At 47.3% G+C, this 12322-nt stretch overlaps 1 protein-coding gene across 2 annotated transcripts in view; it reads left to right on the top strand.

The window, feature by feature from the left end:
* The window catches only part of DRP2 (dystrophin related protein 2), a 44526-nt gene extending 33945 nt beyond the window's left edge, over positions 1-10581 (top strand). For both annotated transcript variants that reach the window (XM_011954549.1, XM_011954550.1), the window contains 7 exons: positions 183-319; positions 617-682; positions 942-1007; positions 1882-2025; positions 4434-4671; positions 6166-6286; positions 6615-10581. In XM_011954549.1, the coding sequence (XP_011809939.1) occupies positions 183-319; positions 617-682; positions 942-1007; positions 1882-2025; positions 4434-4671; positions 6166-6286; positions 6615-6739 (897 nt within the window). In that variant the 3' untranslated portion in view covers positions 6740-10581. The remainder of the gene's footprint in view (positions 1-182; positions 320-616; positions 683-941; positions 1008-1881; positions 2026-4433; positions 4672-6165; positions 6287-6614) is intronic.
* Positions 10582-12322: the final 1741 nt, after the last annotated feature.

The raw sequence follows: 12322 nt of genomic DNA, 5'->3' as shown, positions 1-12322 counted from the left end.
GAGGCAACCAGTGTTGAGAGTTTGGCATATATCCTCCCAGACCTCCTTCTAGGAGCAGGGTGTGGTGGGCATGAGCAAGAGTGGATTACCTAGCAGGCTGTCTGCTCTAGCAGAACAGCCACACCTGCCCAGTATATCTGGAAGCCATTAGGGTAAGTTCCTGTGCCCTGTGTTCTCCTCAGACCACATCCAGTGAGAACATGAGGGACTTTGCCACAACCTTAAAGAACAAATTCCGCTCCAAGCATTATTTCAGCAAACACCCTCAACGAGGTTATCTGCCTGTGCAATCAGTGCTGGAGGCTGACTACAGTGAGACGTGAGTACCGGTGGCTGAGCAGGGGCTGTGGGCAGCCTCACTGAGCCCGATCGTAGGCTGTGAAGGGGCTGAGTCCCAGGTGGTCTAGGAGAATGTTCCAAGGTAAATCCCACTAGTGATACGGCAGTTCAGCTTGGGCCTGACCTGAACTCCGGCCTGAGAAGTAGACTGGAATCCAATCTTTGTATTTTGTTCCCATCAGCTCTTGCCCATGTCCATAATGTAGGGAGCAGGAGAGGGAGGAGGAAACAGGCTGCCCAGTCTTTGGTCCTCTGAGTCTTTGCTGCTTTCTTCTAGGCCGGCTTCTTCCCCGATGTTGCCACATGCCGACACGCACTCCCGAATTGAGCATTTTGCCAGCAGGTACCACCAGGTTTGCGGGAGGTGGGTGGGAGCTGTTGTAGGAAGTCCGAGGGGAAGGGATCTTCAGTCAGGGCAAGGAGAATGGAGTCAGGGCCAGGGGATGTGCAGAGTGGGGTGTGCAGCAGCCAGCAAGGCCCAATACTTAGGAGTAGTTGGGGTAGCTCTCAAAGCCAATGATCCTGTTGTGAGATTAGAGTCCTTGAGATGGAAGCAGGCCCCACATCCTGTTTTCTCTCCTGCCTCTGCTCTTTATTCCTAGGCTTGCTGAGATGGAAAGTCAAAATTGCTCCTTCTTTAATGACAGCCTGTCCCCAGATGACAGCATGTGAGTTTCCACAGCTGCTTATTTGCCAGAAATAGCTCTCCTTGAGATCTTTGTGCCACTGTTTGGGAAGGGTATATCCTCCGGGGAATGGGGGTGTGTGGTGGTTAGGATCTTTAGCTCCCTAAGGAAGGAAGGCTGCTTTCTGGGCATGATGTTCAGTAAGAAAGGCAGTCTTCCCTCTATCAATTGACCTAGGAAATGAGTGATGTACTAGCTCCCTGCCATCTTTCCAAGTCCCTTCCTGTTGCAAGATCCCATCCATCTATACACAACTGTGAGGAATGAAGAATATGCCCTCCCTCATCTGAAGTTTCAGAAAGGAGCCATTATCTTGTGTTCAAGATGCCAAAGCCCTATCTAGTGCTACACTAACTCTAGGAGACATCAGGGACTTGGCTGAAGTATAACAAGGGAACTCCCTGGTATGACAGCCCAGAGAAGGGGGCTTGTGTCTCTAGGGAGGTCCCCACCCTGCTCAGAGATCCTAGGAGCTGCTGGCTACATGGATCAATCTGCCCTGACTGGGACTCAGATCCTTCTAGAAGAAGAGGAAACAAAGGAGGGTAGAGTGGGGGAACAGCACAGAAAGGGAAATGATTTGATCATTGTTTCCCCAGGGGGCTGTAAGTAGAACCCAGAAACCTGCATCCTGAAAACACTCTCTCAGTACCCCTAACCACAGCCTCTGCCTCCTTTGAACACTTTCATCCCTTTCAAGTCTCAATATATGTCCTTTCCCTCTCGATGTGACTTAGAAGTGAATCCTCCAGCATGCATTTCCTGGGGCCTGAGCTGAGAGCTGAGAACTTACGCCCTGAGTTGTTTCTCTGTTCAACAACTGGCCACCTACTCTGCTTTCCCCACACCCACGCAGAGACGAGGACCAGTACCTGCTGCGGCACTCCAGCCCCATCACAGACCGGGAACCAGCCTTTGGACAGCAGGCTCCATGCAGTGTGGCCACCGAAAGCAAGGGGGAGCTACAGAAAATCCTGGCCCACTTGGAAGATGAGAACCGGTGGGCGTGATGATACCAGAAATCTGTGTGGGTTCTTGAGGCAGACAGATTGAATTTAGGTCCAGGCACTTCTACATCCTAGCTGTCTGACCTTGAGCAAGTTACTTATATTCTGTAATCCTCTATTTCCTTATCTGTAAAATGGGGATGATGATCATCAAACCTGCCTCCTAGGATCACTTGTGAAGACCAAATGAGATCAGGCATATAATGTGTTTGGCTCAGTGCCTGGCTTATAGTAAGGGTTCAATAAATGCTAGCTATTATAATGATTATTTGAATCCTTTTATTTTTTATTTATTTTTTTGAGACAGAGTCTCACTCTCTTGCCCAGACTGGAGTGCAGTGTCGTAATCTCGGCTCACTGCAACCTCCGGCTCCTGAGTTCCAACGATTCTCATGCCTCAGCGTCCCGAATAACTGGGACTACAGGCATGCGCCACCATGCCTGGCTAATTATTATTATTATTATTATTATTATTATTTTTGGTATTTTTAGTAGAGATGGGGTTTCACCATGTTGACCAGGCTGGTCTTGAACTCCTGACCTCAAGTGATCCGCCCACCCCAGCCTCCCAAAGTGCTGGGATTATAGGCGTGATCCATTGTGCCCAGCCTGAATCCTTTTAATGTAACCCAAATTTTTCCAAGAACACACGAGATACAAGCAGAGAGAATGCATAGAGAAAACAGGAGAGGGTATGACATGTTCCTGCTCTCAGAGACCTTTCAACGTTGGAAGTGGAAAGAAATATGTATCACCTAGTAAAAGTATTCCAGAGGACGATGACACTACATAGAGCATTTGAGGTCTGGAAGAAGGATAGTGAAGAAGAATATAGGGAAGGCATGACTTTCCATAAAGTAAAGGTGGCAGCAGGGACCTAAGAAGGGTCCAAGCCACTTGTGGGGCATGAAGTGGAATTCATAGTACCCCTCAGAGCAGCGCTTTGCAAACAGTAGTGCATAAAATAGTCACTTGGGAAGCTTTGTAAAATACAAATTCTAAGTCACAGGTCTGGGTGGGGTCTGAGTTTCTGCATTTCTCACTAGCTCCCAGTGGATGCCCATGCTGCTGTTCCACAGACCACACTTGGAGTAGCAAGTCTTTAGAACAGTGCTACTCAGAGTGTGAAGAGCAGACCAGGGCCAGTTTGTGACCAGTTTGTGACCAGTCCAAGGCAAGATAAATACAAAAAAAAAACAGAGTAAGCTTTTAGAAACTTTTACAGCAATTTGACATTGCTATGATATTCAAGCACAGAATTGGTAGACTCATCTCATTGAATAGGGTAGAGACCAGTTTGAGTGTTGTTGAACTTGTGTGATGAATTGCACGTGGTGTGAGCTATGTACTAGTTATGTGCATTGGGACCACATACTGGTCCATAACAGAGTGGAAAAAAAAAAAACCTGAATTTTTACCATGAATCATTTGAGAAACACTGCCTTTGAGCAGCAGTCCGCAGGCCCTGGGAAACACTGGGCAGAGAGTGACTGTTCTGTTGCAAATAAAGAAAAAATAGGCCAGGCGCGGTGGCTCAAGCCTGTAATCCCAGCACTTTGGGAGGCCGAGACGGGCGGATCACGAGGTCAGGAGATCGAGACCATCCTGGCTAACACGGTGAAACCCCGTCTCTACTAAAAAATACAAAAATCTAGCCGGGCGAGGTGGCGGGTGCCTGTAGTCCCAGCTACTCGGGAGGCTGACGCAGGAGAATGGCATAAACCTGGGAGGCGGAGCTTGCAGTGAGCTGAGATCCGGCCACTGCACTCCAGCCTGGGCGACAGAGCGAGACTCCGTCTCAAAAAAAAAATAAATAAAGAAAGAAAGAAAGAAAAAATGAACAAAGCCAAAAGTTATATCCCCAAAAGTAGGCCACCTGTTTGGAATTTGTTTTTTTTGTTTTGTTTTGTTTTGTTTTTTTTGATGACACAGCACGGGTGTTCAAAGTGGGCCAAAGAGGAGGGTTGTGAAGAGAAGAGACAAGACAGGTGGTCTCTTGTTTATGTTATGTTTTCCCTTGGAATCTAAACATCTAAATATGGAGTATGTGAGTCAGTGGCCCTAATGCCTCCTTTGTTTGCAGACTGTGTTTCTGCCTGATTTTAAGGTCAGAATTAATCCCTAAAGCAGCACATCAAAGCCCTGAGACATTTCTTATGCAAAATGTCAACTTTCTCTGCTCTGAGGTCTCAGGATGGCAGAGTAAATGACATACGTGCTGAAGAGGAAGTGGATGTGGCCATTCAAGCAAGAGCACAACTGGGGGTGAGGGTGGGGGTGGGGGTGAGGTGGGGTGGAAGAGCACAGGGATTTCTCACACCTAGGCCTGAGGGGATATCTGAAACCTGGACAGTCAGAGCCCTGTTAGATCCATAGGTCTTGGTGTCTCTCTCCATGGCAGGATTCTCCAGGGAGAGCTGAGGCGCCTGAAGTGGCAGCATGAAGAGGCTGCTGAGGCACCCACTCTGGCTGACGGCTCCACTGAGGCAGCACCAGACCACCGCAATGAGGAGCTTCTGGCCGAGGCCCGTATCCTTCGGCAACACAAGAGCCGCCTGGAGACGCGCATGCAGATCCTCGAAGATCACAACAAGCAGCTAGAGTCCCAGCTGCAGCGCCTGAGGGAGCTTCTCCTGCAGGTGAGGCTGGAGACAGGAAAAGAGCCAGGGCGGCCTCTGAGCCCAGGGGAAGAGCTGGGGAGCTGAGGGCTGTGGCAAAGAAGACACAAGAGAGAGCTCCTTGGCAGTGGCTCTCAAGCAGCTTCCTGAAGAGAACTGGGCCTGCGGTTGTTGGGTGGGGGAAAGAAGAGACTGGTATGGTCACATCTCCAGCCAACTCTCTTCCACCTACCTTCCATGCCACCCTGTGTGTCACTCTCCAGTCACTGTGGGGCCTGGGGCAGAGAGAAGACTTCTGAGGGCTTATTTCTTCACAACCCATTGGAATCCCATACTAAGAGAACAAACTTCAAGAATCATCTAAAACATTGATTTTTGCTAGTATGGTATTTGCTAGAAAGAAGTGGGTTTGGACAAGTTTGGCAAGAGAAAGATTTGTGCTATCTAAAGGTGTTTCTTGTTCCTTTTTGCACCTTTCATCTCTGACAGGCAGTGTGTGTGCTGCAGTATAGCTCTGGAGTCAGGCAGCTCTGGGTTTGCATGTGGCTCTGCCAATTGACTGTGGGGTGTTTGGACAGTTAGTTAACCTCTCTAAGCCCCAGTTTCCTCATCTATACAACAGAGGTGGTAACAGTACCAACTTCATAGAATTGTGGTGAACACAAAAGGAGATAATGCATTTATGGAATTTAGCTTGATGCCAGGCATCTAATACACCCTTCATAAATGTTACCTATTATTGTCATCATATGTAATGGAAAATACCACTCTTCTGCCTCTTCCCTAGATCCTCCAAGGAATGGCCTCTATGGATTCCTGGAGGTTTCTAACATATGCTATGTCATGAACCAAGAATCAGGTGTGAAACTACATTTCCAGAGAGAATTGTGTTCTAAATAGCTTATTTATAGCTGAAATGACAGCAAGAGACCTTTAGGTACAATGCCATTCTTTATTTCTTTATTTATTTATTTACTTATTTATTTATTTATTTTTGAGACAGAGTTTCGTTCTTGTTGCCCAGGCTGGAGTGTAATGGCTCGATCTCGGCTCACCGCAACCTCCGCCTCCTGGGTTCAAGCAATTCTCCTGACTCAGTCTCCCAAGTAGCTGGGATTATAGGCATGGGCCACCATGCCCGGCTAATTTTGTATTTTTAGTAGAGATGGGGTTTCTCCATGTTGGTTAGGCTGACCTCAGGTGATCCGCCCGCCTTGGCCTCCCAAAGTGCTGGGATTACAGGCGTGAGCCATCGCGCCTGGCCTACAATGCCATTCTTACAAGAACTGGGAGCCTTTGACACATGTTGTTAAAGGAAGAAGGTAATGGGTAATTCAATATTCTAAGAAGTTTCCGCAAAGTGGAAGCCACTGTTTTAGGTAATACCAAAAGCTTCTTAAAGTCTAAGGGCAAAGGGATGGTATGAAGTCTCTCAGGTCCCTTCTAAGCTCAGGAGTCTGTCAAAGTAAGGTCAGGAAGGCAAAGTCACTTAAGTCATTCATTACCTCTTGCTAGCCACCCACCGAATCAGATGGCAGTGGCTCTGCAGGCTCGTCCCTAGCTTCCTCTCCACAGCAGTCAGAAGGCAGTCACCCCCGGGAGAAGGGACAGACAACTCCAGACACCGAGGCTGCAGGTGAGTTCCCCTGGCCCTTCCCAGCCCCTTTCTCCATGGCTTTGTCCTGCCCTCGATTTCCTGCCCAAGGCTTTGCAGGGCTGGAACTGGTTTCTCCTCTTGGCTTTATGCTTAAGGTCAGGGATGGTTGATTTACTGATTGATTAATTCATATGCTTATTCTACAAATAAATGTACATTGAGCACAACCTATGTACTAGGCGTTGTGCTGAGAAGATGCAAATGCTGTGGGCAGGTCTGCCCTTCAGCTGGCAGAATTCTATCTGGTCCCTTGGCGTCATAAAGGAGTCTCTAGTTCTTTTCTCAAATCTCTATTTTTTTAACCCAGATGATGTGGGGTCAAAGAGCCAGGATGTCAGCCTGTGCTTGGAGGACATCATGGAGAAACTCCGTCATGCCTTCCCCAGTGTGCGAAGTTCTGATGTGACTGCCAACACCCTGCTGGCCTCTTGATGGAGCCAGATCCCTATCCTATAGTTCATTGTCCTCTCCTGGTTCCGGTCAAAGCCTTTCCTCAGCCTTCACCCAACCTTTCCAGTTTTCACTGGCCCCACATTCCTCAACTAGTATTATTTGGTCTCTGGGCAGCAGCAGGGATCTATCTGGTGGTATGTGAGGTGGGTGTGGGCAGTGATGGGGGAAGGGGAGGCATGATTCCTCTGCCTCTAGAAATGTTCCCTTTAATCTTCAAGGTTGAGGTCAGTCCTTTAAGTACCTTTCTGTTGCAGCTCAGGCAAATATCACTTGGCCATTCAGATGGGGAACAGAGAGGCTGCCTTGCAGAGCTAAGCGGTACCCGTTGGCCCCTCTTCCTTCTCCGTGGAATTATGGAGAGAGAGAAGCCTAATTACCCCAAGGTTCCAGCATTATGAATCCACAGGGTTTACCCCTACTCTCTGGCACAACTCAGGGAGGCAAAAGGGTATCCCCGAGACAACTTCCCTGCCCCAAGTGCCCCTGAAAAAGTCTGGGCAGTGTGTGTTCTATTACTTCAGCTCCAGGACAGATCGTTAGCCATCCTAATGCTACCTAGGTACTGGTTTCTCCTCAAATATCTTCATTTTCTTTAGCCTCAGTCCCTGACAGACCTTCCTTAAGGGGAGAGCAGTTCATTCTGGTTCTTCCACGTTATATTTGGAAGCATTACATCTATACTTCCGGGTTTAGATTTTTTTTTTTTTTTGCCCCACATCTTCCTATTTCTTAAAGGCCTCAGCATTTTGAGAGACCCACTGGGTTGCAAGTTGCTCTGGAAACCCGGCTGAAGCCACCCTTTGCTCCTCTGAGTCTGTCCTCACAGACCTGGGAACACAGTGGCAGCTTGCTAAGCAAGGGAGTGTTGCTTTCCTTGGGTGAGGAAGAGGAAGCCCACCTCAAGTCTGGAGTAGCATGACTGCCATCGAACACCTTTCCAGGCTGTGACCCTTGAAAGCTCTCAGGCTGAGTCAGGTGAGGTGGCTGATTGTCCCCAGTTAATCATAAGGCATTTGTAGCTGGCCACCCTGTGTAGTGGCCCCTCCATAGGAGCCACAGGCCACAAATCAGGAAGCTGGCCGCTTTCCACCCAGACAACAGCAAGGCCTTCCTGCGCCTAAAATTGTTCTTTCTGACTCTGGAAGGTGAATCCAATCCTCAAACTGAACTAACTCTTCCTAGGCAACATATACCATGATCTCTTTATCCAGAAACTGTTCAGAATAGATAGTAGGGGTGGGGGAGTGGGCTTGGGAATGAATAGATTCAGAGCCCACTTAGACAGCTTTCTGCCAAGAGGAGCTTTATAACCTAGAGCCCTGCAGTTGACTTCATTTGCCTAAGTTTATATACATACCTATCTATTCTACGTATCTACTGTACATCAGTGCTCTCCTGGCCTCACTCACACATTAAATTCTAATACCTCTTGAAGTATTAATGTTCTACCTTGCTCTTTGTTAGCCCCAGCATCTGGTTGGAAAGATAGATATATCCTGGCTGCTCCCCTAGGATATCTCTCTCCATTGATGTTTGGGGTGGGCTGTCCTCAAGACCAAAGCAACAGAAACCCGTGGTCACAGAGAATCTAACAGGAAGAGTCACTGTTCTCTTCACTCATTCCAAATCTTGTTCCCTTGAGACCTGGGCCTTGGGTAAATTTTCCTGGGCTCCCCTAAATGGTTCAGGTGCCAAAAGAGAGCAAATCCAAGCTCTGCCCACCCCATGCAGAAAAGGACAAACAGGCCTTTATTAGCCTTTACCAGCTAAGACGCAGAGAACATTCCAGCTCTTATGATCTCACTCAGGGCTAAAGAAAGCAACAGTTGCCACCACAATCAGGAGGGAGTGATGGTTGGGGTGTTATATTATAATCCAGCAGTGGGCCAGTGGGTAGAACTGCTAGGAACCTAGTTTGATCTGCCACAGGGGAGGCAGGGCAGCAGCTTGGGTCCAGAAGCTTTCGGTTGCCTCCTCCACCACTAAGCCACAGGTCCAGGGTGTCAGACTTCACAGCATAACATCTGCCTTAGTGTCCATGAGGTCTCTGGGCGTAAGAACTGGGTATCTGGATAGATGGTTCTGAGCAGGTGGTAGGCAGGCATCAATCATAGAATCTGGGCATCAGTCAGAGTGGGAGCATATCTGTAGGAGCCTACATTGTGGGCAGGAATGTGGGACAGGGGGCTCAAGGACTTAGAGGCATATGCCTGCCTAAGCCTTAGGAGCAATTTTTTACCAGGAAAGTCCTGGAAAATCCTTTGTTATCCCCACCTCACCTGAGAGCTCTTGGGCTACTGAGGGCCTGTGGCAACTGCAGTGGGCCAGGCATGGTAGAAAAGATGTAGATCTTGTTATGTAGGGTTTGTGTTGTAGGTGGACTGAAGCAGCAGGTCAGGAGTTGAATTCTCACTAAGGGGTCACTGACACTTTGTGGTCCTGTGTTTACCTTAATGTCTAAGGTGAGTATATTGTTCAAGGGTCAAGGGACAGTCACTGCAGTATGTGTGGGGAATTTTCCCACAGTAAAGTAAATGGATCCTTGGGTACTATGAATCCAACTTGGGATTGGATTTACCAAAATGTATTGTATGTCGTTAGACATCTTGTTGTGTATTAGTCTCCTAAGGGTGTTGTGCATGGCACTGTGTAGTTTATAGCCCTACACTAGAAGGATGGTGAAGGGAGTTGCTAGGTTGGTAGCCTAAAGAAAACCTTCTGACTGTGGGGTTAGCATCAATGATAAGGAATGTGAGCATTTGCTGGGGTTGTTGTCAAATAGTATCAAAGAACAGTTAGGACTGAGAGGTGATTTCTTCTTGACAGAATTTGATAGAGGCCAAAAAGCCATTATGAGGATACCTCTGCTTCCAGTGACAGCATAGTGGTTTCACATTGATTGGGCATTGTCATGGAAGGCTGACTAGCTGGAAGACATCAGGCTGTGCTATGCTTCCCTAGAGAGGACATGTACCCTTCCCTCCAGATTAGAAAGGCTAGAATCAAGACTCTCAAGTGCCCATTTTCTTCAAGGCCCAAAGATGGGAAATATTTCCCTACAGAGAAATCTGTTTTGAGTTTCTGGTGCTCCAGGAAATGGGTTGGCAGGACACAGAAATGAGAAACCCTGAGGCCAGAAAGAGGCCAATCCTAGGAGATGTTTTCCCTCCAGATTCATTTTAAGGAATACCTGTGCTTCCTGATGTGTGTGCTTAAGATTTGGGCTCCATATCCAGCATTTGAACTCACATTCTCAACGGCAGAGTCATGGCCTGTGGCACCATTTCAAGGCCAAAAATCCCATCCAATTTCTCTTCACATAGGTGACAGATAAGCAAGAAAGTAGCTATCTTAACTCGAGCAGTTCTGGGAAAAAAACTGGGGGCCTTGTCCTGGGGCTGTGGAGACTTAATTCTTCAGCTGGGTGGCTCCCGTGGGAACAAGGAACACTTTAGCTACTTCTTACTCTTTTAACACCAATTGCTGTGGGAGAAAGAAAGGCTCAAGGCCAGGGCTCAGCTCGCAGAGTCCATCTTCTCCCACAGCTGCCGCATTTGAGAGGGGGCCTGCTGAATGCCCTTGCTGTCCGCTATGGCAGTATTGAGGCCTGACCGAAGCCTGCTATGCTGCTTGCTGACTGCAAGAACTGGTCACAGGATGAAAATTGGGGAAAGGATTTGGGGGAGGTGACAAGGGTGGCATGGAAGTCTAGGGGACAAAGGGACAGGGTTGGGAACAAATTGGTTAACTTTGATTGCCACTCACTGTGGTGCCTTCCCCCTTTCCCTTGAATTCTGCTTTGAAAAGAATAAATTTGTACTTGTTTACTTTGGTTCCTCTGGTTATACTCTCTGAGTCTGATATTTCATATCTTTCCCTTATTTGGGGGTGGGAAGAGAGGGTAGACCAAGAAGCCACAGAAGTACTGTAAAACATAAGGCCACCAGATGAGTCCAACACCTATGGGACACAAAAAGACCTCCCCATTGGGCCCATCTGTCACTGTTACCCGGATTAGTCACTTCTCAATGTCCTCCCAACCCTCCCCAAATTAGCTAGTTAGCGCCTTATGAGATGAGCTGTATGTAGCAATGGTTTCCAAATTTCATCCTCCTCAGCCTGAGGATTTTTCACCAGCCCGAAGCATTGTAAGAAAAGTCAGGACAATGCATTGAGTTTTTGTAAAATTATATTTATTCAGTTTAAAGGTCTACCTTTTATTCTGAGATTACGGATATATATATACACACACACACACACTATATATATATTTATAACATATAAATATATATGTTATATATAAATATGTATATATAACATATATTTTATATATATATATATATATCCTGTCAATAAGTAAAACCCTATCAATCCCTCTTTTCTTTTCTTTTTCCTTCTTTTTTTTTTTGAGACGGAGTCTCTGTCACCCAGGCTAGAGTGCAGTTGCGCAATCTCAGCTCACTGCAACCTCTGCCTGATGGGTTCAAGCGATTCTCCTGCCTCAGCCTCTCACCAAACTATAGCAACACTGTCCAGTATAAAATAATGCAAGCCACATATGTGATTTTAAATTTTACGGCAGCCATATTACAAAAATAAAAATAAATAGATGGAATTAATTTTAATAATTAACCCAATATATCCATAATTTTACCCTTTCAACATGTAATCAGTATAAAACAATTATTAATGATATTTTAAATATATATATATTTACTTATATTTACTTTTTTGAGGCGGAGTCTCGCTCTGTCACCCAGGCTGGAGTGCAGTGGCATGATCTCTGCTCACTGCAAGCTCTGCCTCCCGGGTTCACGCCATTCTCCTGCCTCAGCCTCCCGAGTGGCTGGGACTACAGGCGCCCACCACCATGCCCGGCTAATTTTTTGTATTTTTAGTAGAGACGGGGTTTCACCGTGTTAGCCAGGATGGTCTCAATTGCCTGACCTTGTGATCTGCCCGCCTCGGCCTCCCAAAGTACTGGGATTACAGGCATGAGCCACCAAGCCCAGCTAAAATATATTTTTAACTAAGTTTTTGGAAATGTCAAGCAAGCTGACACATTCAGCTGGGGGAAACACACACACACACACACACACACACACACACACACACACACACACACACGAGATCCAGACAGATCCAGACAGTTTATTCCTTATAGGGATAGCAAAAGCAAGATCAACAATGGTATCAGCTCCCTGCATCCCTCGTCCCACAGAACAATATAACAGGACAACAAAAGGGGCTAGATGACAGGCAGCATGAATGGTAGGACATCCTGGTACTGCATAGCCAATGCCACACTGCAGCTAAGCAGTTTTATGGCCTGCAACTGTACCCTCTGGAGTGGGAAGCAGGCAGAAAGCCCTATACTTAACTGGAATGAGGGAGGCAGGTGACAAGCTGCCTCATGGCAACCTCCCTTAAGATAGGGAGATGACTGAGAAATGCTCTTGTAGCAAATTCTCACAAGACTGCCTGTCTTCCTGTGTTCCGGGAGGATCACAGGGTATTATGCCAGGACCTGAGTCAGCCTGCAGTTGAGCCTGGCCTGTGTGG

Source organism: Colobus angolensis, unplaced genomic scaffold, assembly GCF_000951035.1.
Source record: "Colobus angolensis palliatus isolate OR3802 unplaced genomic scaffold, Cang.pa_1.0 Scaffold385, whole genome shotgun sequence".
Taxonomy (NCBI): Eukaryota; Metazoa; Chordata; class Mammalia; order Primates; family Cercopithecidae; genus Colobus; species Colobus angolensis.
This window is presented reverse-complemented; position numbering and strand designations above follow the sequence as displayed.